The sequence below is a fragment of the Bufo gargarizans genome, chromosome 11 (assembly GCF_014858855.1).
Source record: "Bufo gargarizans isolate SCDJY-AF-19 chromosome 11, ASM1485885v1, whole genome shotgun sequence".
NCBI classification, from domain to species: Eukaryota; Metazoa; Chordata; class Amphibia; order Anura; family Bufonidae; genus Bufo; species Bufo gargarizans.
Window position 1 is genome coordinate 1,456,027 of NC_058090.1, and position 17,896 is coordinate 1,473,922.

Sequence of the window (17,896 nt, forward strand, 5' to 3'; positions counted from 1 at the left end):
GGTCGATCCCAGTCCAACACAGCATGGACCTTCTCTGGATCCATACGAAAGCCTAAAGATGAGATACAATTTATTCTCTCTAAGGATCTGTAACACCTGCCCCTTCACTCCTAATATTACCGTACATCCTACCAGCTTCTGTACAATGCAGGCAGGCAAGCCGGACGGCCGGCTCGTCACTCACTGACGTCACTTGCCTGCGCCGCCTGCTTCATTCATAAAGTAGGCGGCGCAAGCACATGACATCAGGAAGTTTTGACATCAGGAAGTTACGCTGCCGCCCGCCCGCTCGGCCTGCCTGCATTCTACAGAAGCGTTTAGTATGTACAGTAATATTAGGAGTGGGGGGGGCATGTTTAATCACTTTAAATCGAATAAGACATTTTATATTTGTATTGTGCAGCACTGGAGCGGAGGGGCCGGATTACAGTGACTGCACCGCCCCGCCGCTATTGCCGGCCCCCAGCTCCTCCTCCCAGTCCCTCCCAGCTCGCTCGTACATCGCAGCCAGCCATGTAAAAATATCAGCATTTGCCCCATAAGACGCAGGGGCATTTCCCCCCATTTTTTTGGGGGGGGGGGTGCGTCTTATGGGGCAAAAAAATATGGTAGTTTTCTAACTGATCCAGAACCTTCTATTGGGAGGGGTGAAGTGGTGAATCACAGCCTAAGAGAAACAATGTTGCAGTTTGAACCTGCCATAACTAAGGGAATGGGAATGACTAAGCAGTTTTAAATTGTAAAAAGCAGTCTCACAGAGCTAAGTCAGGTATTTGAGAGAGCTAAAACAGATGGTTGAAAGTTCACTGTGTCTGCTTATCCATCCAAAACTCAGCTTGCATTGTCTCTTACGACAGCAGTGTAAAATTACTAACTTCTCAGTGCACAGGCTGGAAATTCCCAAAGTCTCTTAGTGTGAACTGACTGTTCATGAACCCTTTTCACATTTCAGAACAAACACAGTGCAATAACAATGCAAATTAACAGAATATATCATATAAAATGCAATTCAACATTATAAGACAGCATAAGTGCAAACAGCATAAATCACAGTGCAAGTTATCCCTTCAAAGTACACTAAAGTAGTGAGCAGCAGTAGGGGAAAATATCCACAAATGTCCAGATTCCAAAGTACCCCCTGCTCCAGGGCACTGCAATAACATTACTAAAAATTATTAAAAAATGCTTCACAATAAAAACACACTTCTCCAACTTAGCATACAATTTATTCTCTCTTAGGACCTGTAACACCTGTCTCACGTGATCCTGAGTCTCCATGTCTGGAGAATAAAATAATATGTCATCCAGATACACAACAAATCTCCCCACCAGACGATGAAAGATATCATTAACAAAATGTTGGAAAACCACAGGAGCATTAGTTAACCCAAACGGCATGACCAGATTCTCAAAATGACCCTCTCAGGTATTAAATGCAGTCTTCCATTCATCCCCTTCCTTGATCCTGACCATATTATATGCTCCCCTTAAGTTCAACTTGGAGAACACCTTGGCACCAACAATCTGATTAAACAAGTCAGGAATCAAAGGAAGGGGTTACGGATCATGGACCGTAATCTGATTGAGCTCACGGAAGTCCAGACATGGCCTAAGAGTTCCGTATTTCTTCTTTACAAAAAAAAAACCCTGCTGCCAGTGGGGATTTGGAAGTTCTAATATGTCCCTTAGCCAAACTTTCAGCAATATAAGCTCTTTCGGGTTCATAAAAGTTATATAACCTAGATTTGAGCAACTTCGCTCCAGGAATAAAATTGATGGGACAATTATATTCCCAATGTGGGGGTAAATCCTGGCAACCACTCTAAGAAAATACATCAGAAAAATCAGAAATGAAAGTGGGTACAGCTTTAGTGGTTAAGACAGAAAAAGATGTATTAAGACAGTTGTCCATGCAATAATCACTCTAATCGAGAATCTGTCTCGCTTGCCAGTCAATGGTAGGATTATGTTTGCTTAACCAAGGTAAACCCAGAACCAACAAAGCAGGCAGACCCTCCAGCACAAAACACGAAATAGATTCCTGATGAAAATCACTTTTCACCTTGACGCAGAACATAAGGACAAATATTAACAAAATGTCCCATTTTTCTGCAGGAAAAACATACTCCCTTCTTATGACTAAAACTTTTGCATACAGGCCCAGGGGTAGCTCCCCCTAACTGCATAGGTTTGTCACTAGATATAAACTCAGGAGTCTCTCCACCCAAAGTGTCAGAGGAAGCCACCACGTGGTGTCATGAATTAGGATCAGTATTTGAGCATCCGAAACATGTAGACCTGCTTGCCGTGTTGGATTGTTTTTTATCCTGTGTTATTTTGGAATAAAGAACAACGTCTTTTTTGGAAAGCTGGACATCCCGTCTTATTTTTATACAGTCTGCAACTGTGGCCCCTTCCAAGAACCGTCCGTGCTTCCACTGCAAGACTGACCAGGTGAGCGCCGCCTACGGAACTTTTATACTTTGTGCGAAGCCACCACATTATATGATGATTTTTCGTCCTGAGATAGGTTCAGGACAGGCCTGATAACTACTACTGGCATCAGCAGGCTGTGATCCCTGGATCCGCGTGCGGAGGTTGGCTCCCTCCAAAGACAGACCCTGCAATTGTCTAGCTAGTGCAGCGATAGAATCCATAGCCACACTGACACAAACAAAAATGACGGTTTGGGGCGGTTGATAATGTCACGTAGTGATGTGGGAGGGAACACCACACCGACAACAGGAGGGAAGGAAAAATGAACTAGGTCTCAAAGCTAGGGAAAGAGAAACTGTCACCACCTATGGAAACCCTAATCCTAGCCCTGACTTCTATCCATATGAATGGACCTTGAGGGTAGGAACGTTCATACACTGGAACCTAAGACCCTGGAAACCCTGAATAGCCCTGGAGTAGTGTCTGGGCTTCAGACGGCCTGTTCTTTCCAAGATGAAAGAACCAGCATCTCCTTGAGGCCTAGTAACAAAAGACAGAGGAGAAACAACCAAATAAGAAAGGGAAGGAACACTTAACTTTTGAAGTAAATGGACGAGCAGGCACTCAGGAGAGCAGCACTTCCAATACCAAACTGAAGCTATCAAACACATAGCATGATCGGTGGAGCCAGACTAAATAGAGGGGTTGTAATGACCACTAAGCTACACCTGAGACAAGAGGTGTGGTCATACCAGCAACAACACTGAAACCCAGTAAAACCAAAGAGGCTGTCAGATCACATCACATGCAGCCAGTCTCTTAAATCTTCTGACACCTGTCACATTAGAGACTTTGACAGTGGTGCCTGTTTTAGGCTTAGTGGCCAAAACTTCAGGATTTTAGGATTTATTTTACATATAGATCGTTACATGGAAAATTAAAAATAATGCAGTGGTTGGGTTTCAGGTGGGCCCCCAATGCTATGTTGGGTCCCCAGACACCGACACCGTGTTGCTGCTCTCCGGAGGGGATTGTAAGGTGTGGTGCACCGCAATGGGAAATAAATCCAGAGAGTCAGGGTTTGAAGTAAACCAGTGTGCTTCTTTACTGGAGAAACTCAAGCGCAAAACAGTACAGGCAATGCAGCACTGAGCTGGCGTCTCCAGTTTTCCCTCTGGTAGCAGAAGGTACTGTGGTGAGAAAATGCCTGAGCTAGCTAATCCTCTCTCTGTTAGAAGGCTGGCTCCCTGGTCAAAGGAGTGGTGACCGAGGGTCTGTGGGAGAGTATCCACATCTGAGCATCCTCTTATGGTTACTCATACAGTCTGGTAGAGTCTCTTCTACTAAACACTGATCCCTATCTGCAGGCAACTGGGGGATCAGGCTGCTCTACTTTTATATACCATTTTTCGCCCTATAAGACGCACCTAGGTTTTTGGGGAGGAAAATAAGAAAACAAATATTTTTAACCAAAAGGTGTGCTTTTGGTGGGTTTGGAACTAATGGTGGTCTATGGATGGCACTATTACTGGGGATCTGTGGATGGCACTGTTATGGGGGGGATCTGTGAAGGACACTTTTGGGGGATCTGTGGATGACGGACACTGTTATGGGGGATCTGTGGATGACGGACACTTATGGGGGGGATCTGTGCATGACAGACACTGTTATGAGGGGATCTGTGGATGACGGACACTGTTATGGGGAGATCTGTGGATGACGGACACTGTTATGGGGAGATCTGTGACGGACACTGTTATAGGGATCTGTGGCTTGCACTGTTACAGGGGGGATCTGTGGTTGGCACTGTTACAGGGGGATCTGTGTATGGCACTGTTACAGGGGGGATCTGTGGATGGCACTGTTACAGGGGGGATCTGTGGCTGGCACTGTTACAGGGGGATCTGTGGCTGGCACTGTTACAGGGGGGAATCTGTGGATGGCACTGTTATATATGTGCCATCCACAGACCCCCCACCCCATAACAGTGCCATCCACAGACCCTCCCACCCCTTAACTGTGCCATCCACGGATGTTCCCCATAAAACTGTCATCCACAGATTCCCCCCCCCCTCTGCCGCCGCTCCAGTATACAAATATAAAATGTCTTATTCAATTAAAAGTGATTAAACATGCCCCTTCACTCCTAATATTACCGTACATCCTACCAGCTTCTGTACAATGCAGGCAGGCAAGCCGGACGGCCGGCTTGTCACTCACTGACGTCACTTGCCTGCGCCGCCTGCTTCATTCATAAAGTAGGCGTCGCAAGCACATGACATCAGGAAGTTTTGACATCAGGAAGTTACGCTGCCGCCCGCCCGCTCGGCCTGCCTGCATTCTACAGAAGCGTTTAGGATGAACAGTAATATTAGAAGTGGGGAGGCATGTTTAATCACTTTAAATTGAATAAGACATTTTATATTTGTATTGTGCAGCACTGGAGCGGAGGGGCCGGACTACAGTGACTGCACCGCCGCGCCGCTATTGCCGGCCCCCAGCTCCTCCTCCCAGTCCCTCCCAGCTCGCTTGTACATCGCAGCCAGCCATGTAAAAATATCAGCATTTGCCCCATAAGACGCAGGGGCATTTCCCCCCATTTTTTGGGGGGGGAGTGCGTCTTATGGGGCAAAAAAATATGGTAGTTTTCTAACTGATCCAGAACCTTCTATTGGGAGGGGTGAAGTGGTGAATCACAGCCTAAGAGAAACAATGTTGCAGTTTGAAGCTGCCATAACTAAGGGAATGGGAATGACTAAGCAGTTTTGAATTGTAAAAAGCAGTCTCACAGAGCTAAGCCAGGTGTTTGAGAGAGCTAAAACAGATGGTTGAAAATTCACTGTGTCTGCTTATCCATCCAAAACTTAGCTTGCATAGTCTCTTACGACAGCAGTGTGAAATTACTAACTTCTCAGTGCACAGGCTGGAAATTCCCAAAGTCTCTTAGTGTGAACTGACTGTTCATGAACCCTTTTCACATTTCAGAACAAACACAGTGCAATAACAATGCAAATTAACAGAATATATCATATAAAATGCAATTCAACATTATAAGACAGCATAAGTGCAAACAGCATAAATCACAGTGCAAGTTATCCCTTCAAAGTACACTAAAGTAGTGAGCAGCAGTAGGGGAAAATATCCACAAATGTCCAGATTCCAAAGTACCCCTGCTCCAGGGCACTGCAATAACATCACTAAAAATTATTAAAAAATGCTTCACAATAAAAACTTGATTTAAACAATAGGTCATTTCTGATCGACACATTCCCTTTAAAGCAGTCCCAGCAATATTCAGGGGGTCTTCTCCAGACGCTGCACCACTGTATGGTACCGGCTGTAAAAAAATATAGAAAGTGGACAATTAAAATAAGATTGTACGAGCTGCAGAGACTGAGAGGAGGTAGCGGTCTAATTACTGTATCGGATTATATTAACGACAATAGGTCATTGTAGTCCCAGCTGTGTATTATAATCGTGTCACTCAGTACGGGACTGCCAGACAAAGCGAGAGGCCGGGACCTGCTATCTTCTTTCCAGCTCCTGTACTAAGGAGAGGTTAATTCCCTTCAGTCTCCCTATCCTTGGCCTGCGCTCACTGCAAAAAAAAAAACTGAAGGACATAATAAGGTTGTTTGTCTTCTGCCAAGTCAGGTGCGTTCATTTCCTTATTTCTACGCTGGTTCTTGAACTACATCTCCCATACTCCAATGCTGCAGGAGGCAGGGTGCAAAGGTAGGCTTACCTGTTCATCCAGGTGAGGAGCAGACACAGGAAGGTGTTTGACAGGTGAACAGTCCTGGCAGCCGAGGCTACAGGTGAGCCATTCGATCATTTTCTGTTCTACAAGATAAAACTGAGACATTTGGAAGACCTTTCTAATGTTTTTTTTAGTACCAGGAAATTACAGTAGCTGGGATGGAAAAGTGAGGTCATATCTTTCTATAATTTACTGTGCCAGATCTCTGCCCTGTATGTATAAATAACCAGGCATGTGATGTCATATGAGATGTCAGGTAAACAGGTGTCTTAAAGGGTGGTAAATCTATCAGTCAGTACATGGAAATATTCCTGGAGATATTTAGCGGTGGAGACAGAATGTGTCCACATTCACTTGTAATTGCATAGTAGTTGTTTTGGTGTACTGCCAGGTGATTGACTTTAAAGTCACCTCAAAATGGGTTGTCTTCTGCTGGGGCCCATTATTGTGTCAGAACCTGTGCCCATCAGAAGACCCTCTGGTACTCTGGTGAGGCAGATGCCACCATATTACACCGTAGACCTGTAATACTGTACAATTATGGGCCCATACTTTACCTCCATCTCCCTCTATACGGGGACCCACTGCTCTATAATACAGAACTACAGGGTAGTCCAAGGCTTCATGTACACAGCTGTGTCCATATTTTGGTCCGCAGACAACTGATCTGTATTGTTCTCACCGATCAATAGAAAGGACTATTCTTGTCTGCAAGGGATATGATCTATAATTTGCGGAAATGACCACATGGATCAGCATATAATACGGATGTGGCCCCATAGAAATGAATGGGTCAATGAGCCATCCGCAAAAAATGCAGATAGTACACAGATGAAAAGTACTGCCGTGTGCATGAGGGCATAGAATGGTATCACACTTCTGTACTACTGGAGGTAGGGGCGGATTGGCCAAAGACCTTACTGGGAAATTTCCCTGTTTTCTCGATGATGCCCAGGGGGCCGCCTGGACCCTCCTCACTTCCGGCCAGTGGAATTTTTTGGGGAGGTATTTTGTGCTGCTGGCAGTATTTTGTGATGGACTGTGGTATTTGCTCTGTTGGAGTGGTATAATGTGCCACTATATGGTATTGCCTTCCATCAATTTGGACCCAACTTTTTTTCCAGGGACACTTTAAGATCCCAGTCTGCCCCTGATCTGGAGGCCCCTTTCTTCTTAAAGGGGTATTCTATCAAAAACTATCTTCTGATATCATGGCACTGAGTAGGAGATTGCCAGGAATGGATATCTCTGAGAAGCACCTAAAGAGTTTGGCTACTCCACGAAGGACTATTTAATAAGGGGGTGGGGCCCAACTTAAAGAGGACCTGTCACCTCTCCAGACATGTCTGTTTTAGTAACTACTTGCATTCCTCATGTGATAACAATTCTTATGACTCTGTGTTGTGCTATTCCTTTGTTATTTCTACCAGAAGTTATGAATGGTCAGCAGCTTGCAGTAAGGGTACAGATGGGTGTTACCAGTTGAGGGTGTGTTCCTTGTCAGTCTGACACCAGCAGCACTGATTAGACAAACATACCAGCTACTGGTTATACCCACCAATACTTTTACTGCAGACTGTAAACTTCTAGCAGGAATAATAGATGAATGGCTTGACGTAGAGTCATAAGAATAGATGCCGCAGAACTGTTATTACATGGGGAATGCAAATAGCTTCTAAAACCGACCTGTCAGGAGAGGTGACAGCTCCTCTTTAAGATCCCACACTAATGGAATATCAACTCAATAAGGGCGGGTTCGCATCAGCGTTATTGAATTCCGGTATTAGGTTCCATTATAACATAGTTTATAATGTAATATAACGGAATTGTAGGACGGAATGCAAAATGGAAGCCTAATGGAGCCATTCCGTTTTGCTCCGTCCTAATCAGGGGCCGATTGGCCTTAGACCTCACAAGGAAATATCCCGGTGGGTCAATGCCCAGGGGGCTGCCCAAGCTTTCCTCACTGCCACTGGTCAATGAACTCTCAGTGGTAGATAATGCTGTGAGAATCAACTATATATATATGTATCTGGCCAGCAACTGCACATGCCCTACCGAATTCAACTGCTGTGGCCACATCTCACCTCCTAAGCCCCCCTGCTCCATATCTTAATCAGAGACAAATGGAGGAAGAGGACAGAAAATGGCATCTATTGATGGCCACCATATATATATATTGTGCTGCACTGTGGTATATGGTTCTGCAGGGGTGGTATATTGCGCTATGATATTTCTGACCCCGCCTACTTGTGTTGCCCCACCTTCTGTTTATTTGGACCCCCCTAAAACAGGGGGCCACTTTTAGTTTTTTTCCAGGGCCACTTTAAGTTCCCAATCCTCAATGGTCGTAATACATGTCTGTGGGGCCAAATAACGGTTCCATTTGGTTCCATTATACATGATGGAAAATATAGTCCTGTCAACAGGACTTTTTTTTCATCATGTATAACGTAACCATTATTTGGCCCCATAGACATTTATTAGGACGGAGCAAAACTAAATACCTCTTAGAGGCTTCCGTTTTGCATTCCGTCCTAGAATTCCATTATATTCCACTATAACTATGTTATAACGGAACCTATAACGGAATTCACGGAATAACGGTGATGCGAAACCCGTCCTAACAGGTACAAATGCAAAACGCATCAGTTTCTAATTTAATCAAATACAAAGGATACCCACCTATCCCCTTCCCCCCTTACTCCTGACTTCTATTACTTACACTTCTTGTAATTTCTTGCCCTACCTTTCTCTCTCCTTTCCTTCTTCTTCCTTCTCTCTTTCTTCTCTTTTGATTGTGTTGTTTTTGTTTTACCTAAAATCGGCCATACGAGTCGTGTCTCAAGTTAGAGGTAATAATTAAGAAACTTGGTTTACAGAAGATAGTCTTTTATTTACCTTCATAAAATTTACTGTTAAACGTTTATATTGATATGTATTTATCTAACCGTACAGTAACTTTCAGTCTCGCATATTCATGGAATTCAACCGCTTAGACACATTTCTTTGACTGTAACTCTGTATTTGGAATCCTGCGAGATCCTACGATTAAGTTGTCCTTGAAATTTTTTGGATGCACTGTACGGTAATGTCATACTTGAAAATTAATAAAAGCAAAGTAAACATAAAAAAATACAAAGGGGATAACATATAACGCGCTCTGCACCAGGAGCTAAGTGGCCTGTTTTGTCAGTGAAGTAGGTACTTGTGACAAATGGATGACGTGTTTGCTCCATCTTTAGGGTACAGCCACACGGTCATGATTCTGCAGGATTTAGAATGCTGTCTGTCCCTGCCAGCTCTCGGATCTACTGCATTGTACTATAAATCATTATAATGCCGTGAGGTACTGTAACGAGAGCAGAGTCCAGGACAGGAAATCACGCTTCCACATGGAGCGTGTTTCCCGCAGACAACTTACTTGTCTGAAACTGGCCAAAGGGGGAGATTCACTAACCAAATTGCACCAGAATTTTGGAGTAATTTGCACTGAAAAACATGTCGTAAATGCTTTTCGCAACATTTATCAAGTGTTTTAGACACTGGGACAGAAGTGCTAAGCCTAAGGCCCCTTGCACACGAACGTGTGCTGCCTGTGCTGCGGACCGCAAATTGGAGTCCGCAATGCACGGGCACCGACCAGTAGGCCAGCCGCATGCGGATCGCGACCCAATTCACTTGAATGAGGTCCACGATTCGTCCGTTTCGGAAAAAGATAGGACAAGTTATATCTTTTTGCGGAACGGAAGCACTGAATGGAACACCACAGAAGCACTCCGTAGTGCTTCCATTCCGCACCGCATCTCTGGATTTGTGGACCCATTGAGTGAATGGGTCCGTGACGCGAAATGCACACGGCCGGTGTCCCGTGTATTGCGGACGCACCGCATGCGGGCCGCAATACGACCACGGGGGACACACGGTCGTGTGCAAGAGGCCTAAATTTGTGGTGATGGGGGAGGGGGTGATGTCTGAAGTCTAATCCTATTTATCACAAAGGTTCCATTAGTCTGTGTCCCACAAGGGGACTGTAGTACATTTTAAACTTTTTCTAAAGTTTTAAAGATAAATCTGGCTAAAAATATTTGCCCCTCTCACAAAACATCGGGCCACCACCACATGGCGCAAACCACTCTAAAAATGGAGCTTGATACATTAGCCCCTAAGTTTACACTGTCTATAGGATAAGTAAATCTGCCCCAATGTGTGCCAAAGTGCATGATTCTGCTGTCAAGTTAGGCAATTAATAGGTGGTGTACACGGATTTTATACCGTTTTTCCGTATGGATTTCATGCGTATTTCAGTACCAGCAAAGTGAATGAGATTTGATACATTGCATGTACACTTTGCTTTTTTCGTTTAGGTCCAGAAATTGACTTGATGTGTGAATTTTAAAATCCGCAGCATGTCAATTGTTTGTGCCATTCTGCACCTTCTGTGGAGTGGTTTTGTCCATAGACTTCAATAGGGTTGTCAACATCCCCAGGAAAAAAATACACAAAAAAACACACCAAAACTGCGATAAATAGTGCAGGTTTATGTGCGTTTTGTGTGCGGTTTTAGTGCAGATTTGCTGCACACGAGTGGGGGTGAACGCACATAATATCCTCACGAATTTCCATAAGGATTTATGTGCGTTTCTGCAGCATATCCGCACCAAGATTTTGGTGCAGATTAGATGCGGTTTTGCGGCAGATCTCACCCTTCCATTGAAAGGAGTGAAATCTGCAGCTAAAACCGCAAACATAATTGCTGCGGATTTGAAATAGCAGGTCAATTCCTCATGGAAACAATCCGCAAATTGTACATGAGATTGTGTAATCTCATACACTATGCTGGTACTGTACTATGCTGCAGTTTTTTCCACACAGGAATCCTCACTGGAAAAAAACACGTGTATTCCGTAATGTGTGCAGGTGGCCTAAATGTGCACCAGATTTATCCTCCAGCATTAGACACTGTGCATATAGCCATGCATCTTCCTCAGGAGAACTGATGTAGAACCACAAGTCCCATCATATCCTGTCCCTACCAGTAATACCTGTTCTTCAACCTCAGAGGTCCACACATGGACTAAATATACTACTGACATTTGTCTTGGAATGTGACATTTTACAGATATTCCTGTGAATGGTGAAAAATGCATTCTTCACTTAATGGTTATTCTGGTAATGGTGACTCAACATCTGTGAAAATGCAAGTCTTAAAATGGGGAGATCTGCTCAGATGACCTTCTGATATGTCATCCATACATGGGAGAGAATAACATTGGTGACATCGGTAGTCGTGGACCTCCACCCATTTCCAGAATGAAAGGGTTCTATAGTGTGATTCAATGACTTTGGTGCTGGGAGATTTATCTTACTGGATACCTGATGTCTCATACTTATGACTTCATCTGACATCTTCACGTTTATCTTAGAGGCAGTTTTCCAGAACTTACAGTAGGTCACCAATAATAGATGGGCAGCATGTCCTGGTCAGTGTTGGACTGGATTTCTTTGGCCAAATGATCGGATGATTCTAAATGAATGATGTTAATAGCCCACAATCAATCTATTCAGAACATGTGCCCATTCATTTTCTAATTTCATTGAATCAGAAATAGATACTAGTGGTAAGCGATAGTCTCTAAAATGAGCTAAGTTGTATAGATTTCTGCTGGAGCTTAGAAGCCCTGTTGTATTAGGGTTATACAATTGTGCCAGAGCCTGAGCCCTCCAGAGGATCCTCTGGTATTCTGGTAAGCCTGTCTGTTCCTGACACCTCTGCCAGTTAGCTAGTAGTGCTGCAGCCAGGCACTGGAACTACACAGCTCCGTACACTGGCTACTGCAGCACTTCTCCCATTTACTTCACCCAGGCTGTGATGGCTAACCTCCGGCACTCCAGCTGTGGTAAAACTACAACTCCCAAGATGCACATGCAACACGCCAGACCTGCAGGGGATGACGAAGTGAGGTCACAGTTATGGGCAATCGAGGGTACTCACTATATTTGAAGAACCCTGGGCAGGCGCGTGGCAGTGAAGGAGAGGTGGACACAGTTCCTCTGGGGCACGCTCTGTAGATAGGGACCAGGCCTGATGGTAGTTGAGGTGCCCTGGATGTTACAGGTATTTTGTGTGCCTGGGGCAAGGTCCCTGTGATATTCGTGACGCCAGTGCCTTTGGCCGGTGGCACGCCGGTTGGTGGTTGGAATGATGAAGGTACACAAGTATATAGTGAACCAAAACGTAACTTTACTGGACAATCCAACTTTGTACAGCAGGGAGTAGTATAGTCTCTGTATTACAGTTCCACAAAAAGGGGCTTATTCACAAGTATGGCAGGCGATAGACATGCAAGTTACACTGAGGGTAAATTCCACAAGCACTCAGCAGCAGGTTGCACTTTTACACTGTCCTTTATAGAACTCCTACTCTGGCTTGATAATTCCCAAGGCCCGGATGCCTAAAAGGGTGGCTTATATCCTTGGTTACTTCCTTCCTCAGGTATTATAGTGCTTGCAATGGTTCCTAGGTTCCTCTGCCTATCAGGGGCACGTGGCTTACCCTGGGACGCCTCCTCCTATCAGGTGGATAACTGTCGGTTTCTCCCAGGAGGTTGAATCCTGCAACTGGGGTATCTCTTCAGAGCTAACTTAGGCTCTCTTGTTCTTCAGGCAGGCTGGAGCTTCTCAACAGCCTCCTGGACATCACTAGCAGCCAGGGCTATCCAGCTGCATGTCAGGAGCAGGCTTACTGAACCTGTGTCTTCTCAGACTCCTGACTCTGCACTCCCTCTCCCTGTCTGGGCCTGGACATTTATACTAGGGGCTCCCTATCTCCCTCTAGTGTCTGGGATGTCTAACTACACCCAACTAGGCCTGCTGCTGCATTAGACAGGGGTACATTGCATCTAACAACACAGTAAAACATACATTAAATGCAGAATAAAATATGACATTTCTGTTCCTTGTAAGTAAGAGTAATGCGCACACCAATTGACCCTTGTGTAGTGCCCACCCATACCTAGTGGGACACTACACACACTTGCTTGGTTGTTCTCAGAACTCCATAGAAATGAATGGGGCATGCTGGGAGTTGTAGTTTCACCACGGCTGGAGTTCCGGAGGTTAGACATCACTGACATAGTGTATTTGCAACAGGCGCCTCACCCTAGGGCCCTCTATATATAAAACGCGCCCCAGGTATAGGAATGCCGAGTAGTATAGTGTGGCCTAAAATGTCTCTTTATGTGTGTCACGGTGCTCCTACCTGGATACGGCTGGACCCCAGGCTTTGGCTCCGAAGCAATAAATAGGAGCCACTGAGGAAGGAGTCAGCTAAGACGCCGAAACGCGTCTGGTGAAGAACCCGCTTACAGAGGATATCAACCAGCAATAGGAAGTGCTTCCCTACTAATCTTCTAGCCGGCATACCCCCCACTACAGATTCGCACAACCAGCGGCCCTGAACCACGTAGGACGCCGATCGTCTTAGATCACGTGGAACGCTGATCACATACCACGTGGGATGCCAACACCACATGGGGCATAGAGTCCATTGCGCACTCCGCTCGCAAGCCGGTAACGAAGATTCCACCCGCAGCGCACAGGAAAGGATCGGCAGCACCTATAAGACGTCGCAAAGGTAATAGCAGGCAGAGTATTGCCTCGGTGTGGGACGCCACCGGAGACCTCCACAATCTACCTGCCTGCCACACTACTCCTTAACAGGTTTTTACCATTTCATGCGACCATTTTGAAACCTTTGCCATCCGACTTATACCAATTTTATGTACTACAAACAGCACTCTATATTGTGCACCATAACCACTACTCCAGCACACTATATAGTGGATTATCCCTGGCCGTGCAGGCACAGAACACATTGACCACCAACCAACTTAGATACGGTCGATGCACTGAGACTTCTCCTTTTTTTCCCTTCTTTGGAATATTAGACATTTTCCCTGGAATACTGTACCACGATAAGATTCTTTTTATTTTTATCCGGACGATTGTACTATTTTCTATACCATTCCAGCCTGGAATACTGTATTACCTTTTTAACCCATTTTTAGGTCAATAAATCAGATTTTACAAATTCACTCTCTCCGCTCCTTTCCTTTCACTGGATCCCAGATATTAGTGTGCCAGTCTGATCACGAAACTTATCTTCAATAAATAGGGGGAATAATTGAGGGATTTGAAAGAAAGATTGAGTCCAGATCTTGCATATAGTTGAACAGCAGCTTTACTTTGCATATACATTCTCTAAAACAGATTTCAGGCTTTGTCTTAGTCCCAGCAGGCTTTAGCATTAAAACTGGCAGGCAAACTCGACTCTGCTACATTTGTTTATCTCGGGCTCTGCTGTATTAACAGGCTGACTGTATGACTTTGCTTCTTCTTGTATGCTGCACTTCTCTTTGTACGGTCTGTCTCTAGATTAGGCCAGGGAACTTACCTCCTGGCTGCTGAGGATCTAAGCTTTGACCTCCATGGCCAGCAGAGCTGAGGGTGCTCTGGCTGGCTTGGGCACGTCCAGCAGAGATGTGCTCCCTGCACACCTGTCCCCTAGCAGGGGGTAAGCGAGACTGATTAGAACTTCTGACCCACCCTTCCTGCAGCTGAGCAACGTCAGTGAATTACAGATAACACACGGATGGTAAAAACGGACCAACCATGGATCCTTCACGGACATCTTCACGGATGAAACACGTACGCTTTTTTTCACAGACGTGACACTGACACGGAAATGTGAACGAGGCCTCAGTGATTTCCATCAGTGATTTTGAGCCAAAACCAGGTGCGGCTCTAAACACAGAACAGGGGCAGATCTTTCCCTTATGTCTGTGGAGGCTCCAGTCCTGTTTTGGCTCACAATCACTGATGGAAATCACTAACCAAAACACTGATGTGAGTAAAGCCTTAGGACAGGTCATTGGTAGTTAAGTCCTGCAAACCCGCTTTAAAGGGGTTATCTTATGAAAAGCATTATCCCCTATCTGCACGATAGGGAACAAATGTCAGGTCCCCCCGCAGTCTTGAGAACAGAGGGTCCCCAAGTCCTCTCTGTAAATGGATCAGTAGGGTACATGTCAGTCCACTGCTTGATTCACTTTTATGGGAGTGATGCCTTTGTCAGTCCCATAGAAGTCAGTCTTGGGTGGTTGGAGTTGGAGGGGTTCAACAGGGTTAATTGGGCACCTTTCAAATTGTTGCAAAACGGCAGCTAGAATGCAGTTGTAAGCAGGGACATAGGAGGAGATTTATCAAAACTTGTGCAAAGAAAAACTGGCCTAGTTGCCCAAAGCAACCAATCAGATTGATATTTTGATTTTCCAAATGAAAAGTGGAATCTAATTGGTTGTTATGGGCAACTAAGTCAGTTCGTTAGTGTTCGGCATTCAGCCATCCTTGTAAAGTGTGTACTTTATTCTCTCACTTTGTCTTATTCCAGGTTTGCAGTATGTCTTCTGGCTCTTGATCTGCAGCTCCTCAAACTTTTGTTGGGATATCGACCTCACCCACGCAGAGCATGCCTGGATCTGTATTCCAAGAGGATGACCCTTTCGACTTTCTATTTAAAATCATTCTAATTGGTGACTCCAATGTTGGCAAGACTTGTGTGGTACAGCGTTTCCAGTCCGGGGTCTTCACTGACAAGTACCAGAACACCATTGGGGTGGACTTCACTGTGAAGTCCCTGAATATTGATGGCAAAAAAGTAAAGGTAAAAATTTCTGTTGCTCAGGTTCTTCCATAAACTTTTCATAACTGTTGGAGGAATGGCAAGAACTTTCTGAAAAGGCCACTTCACCAAATTGAAGGAACGTACTTCATTCTGGTGCCATGATTATGCCACATAAAGGTCATATCAAAAGTGGAAGGGGTTACAGTGAGCTGGACCTCCACTGGTTCCTAAAATGGATGGGCAACAATGCTCAATAGAAGCCTGGAACTGGAAAACAATCACTGAAATCACACATTTTCAGAAAGTGTAAATTTTTGAGCCGTGCCAAAGCGATTTGAGGTACAGCACTTGCTGTGACTTCTGTACATGTATCTAATAATTGCTACTTTTTATACTATTGCCTGTTTGCTCCAATTTTTTATGATGGGGAACAAATCCTTCTGTATTTTAATTTGTGATTGCTGATATCTCATAGGTACAAGTTTGGGACACAGCAGGCCAGGAGAGGTTTCGTACTATCGCACAGAGTTATTACCGTAGTGCACATGGAGCCATCATTGCCTATGACATCACTCAACGCCAGACATTTGAGTCTGTCCCCCACTGGATCCATGAAGTGGAAAAATATGGTGCAGCTAACTTGATGTTGATGCTAATTGGTATGTCTACTGTGTAGTAGCTGGAGCTATAATGTATTCTGCTTCATATAGGACAACTCCTACTTGTTAAAAGGATCCCTTAAAATTAACCCCTTAAGGACCCTGCCATATTTCACCTTACTGCCCAGGCCATTCTTTGCAAATCTGACATGTGTCACTTTATGTGGTGATAACTTTAAAACGCTTTTACTTATACAGGCCATTCTGAGACTGTTTTCTCGTCACATATTGTACTTCATGACAGTGGTAAAATTAAATAAAAAAGAATGTATTTTTATTTATAAAAAAAATACCAAATTTACCATAAATGTGGAAACATTTTCAAATTCTCAAATTTTATAATAGATAGTAATACCTCCAAAAATAGTTAGTACTTTACATTCCCCATATGTCTACTACATGTTTCGATCATTTTGTGAATGCCAATTTAGAAATTTTTCAGAAAATTTCCAAAACCCACTTTTTAAGGACCGGTTCAGGTCTGAAGTCACTTTGTGAGGCTTACATAATAGAAACCACCCAAAAATGACCCCATATTAGAAACTACACCCCTCAAGGTATACAAAACTGATTTTACAAACTTTGTTCACCCTTTAGGTGTTCCACAAGAATTAATGAAAAATATGATGATATTTCAGAATTACACTTTTTTGGCAGATTTTCCATTTTAATCAATTTTTTTCCAGTTACAAAGCAAGGGTTAACAGCCAAACAAAACTCAATATTTATTGCTCTGATTCTGTAGTTTACAGAAACACCCCATATGTGGTCGCAAACTGCTATACGGGCACACTGACATGGCGCAGAAGGAAGGAACACCATGTGGTTTTTGGAAGGCAGATTTTGCTGGACTGGTTTTTTGACACCATGTCCCATTTGAAGCCCCCTTGATGCACCCCTAGAGTCGAAACTCCAAAAAGTGACCCCATTTTGGAAACTACAGGATAAGGTGGCAGTTTTGTTGGTACTATATTAGGGTACATATGATTTTTGGTTGCTCTATATTACACTTTTTGTGAGTCAAGGTAATAGAAAATAGCTGTTTTGGCACCGTTTTTATTTTTTGTCATTTACAACATTCATATGACAGGTTAGATTATGTGGTATTTTTAAAGAGCAGGTTGTTACGGACGCGACAATACCAAATATGACATTTTTTGTTTGTTTCAGTTTTACATAACAAAGCATTTTTTTTTTAAAGCCGTATATATATATTTTTTGGGGTGACTGTCTTGTGTAGGGGCTAATTTTTTTTGTCATGCAGGAGAGAACTCCCCTGCATAACTGAAATGGGACGGATCCGTTTTGCAGCCCACAGACTTCTATTATGACGGAATGAATAACGGAATGCCTCTA

At 44.2% G+C, this 17,896-nt stretch overlaps 1 protein-coding gene across 2 annotated transcripts in view; it reads left to right on the forward strand.

Moving 5' to 3' along the window:
• The window catches only part of RAB19 (RAB19, member RAS oncogene family), a 122,410-nt gene that overhangs the window by 101,713 nt on the left and 2,801 nt on the right, over positions 1–17,896 (forward strand). The window contains exons 1-3 of one of the 2 annotated variants that reach the window (XM_044271488.1): positions 6,191–6,254; positions 15,648–15,920; positions 16,357–16,540. In XM_044271488.1, coding sequence (XP_044127423.1) covers positions 15,726–15,920; positions 16,357–16,540 — 379 coding nt within the window. In that variant the 5' untranslated portion in view covers positions 6,191–6,254; positions 15,648–15,725. Of the gene's footprint in view, positions 1–6,190; positions 6,255–15,647; positions 15,921–16,356; positions 16,541–17,896 lie in introns of those variants that run through there. The other variant, XM_044271489.1, reaches the window with a different exon arrangement.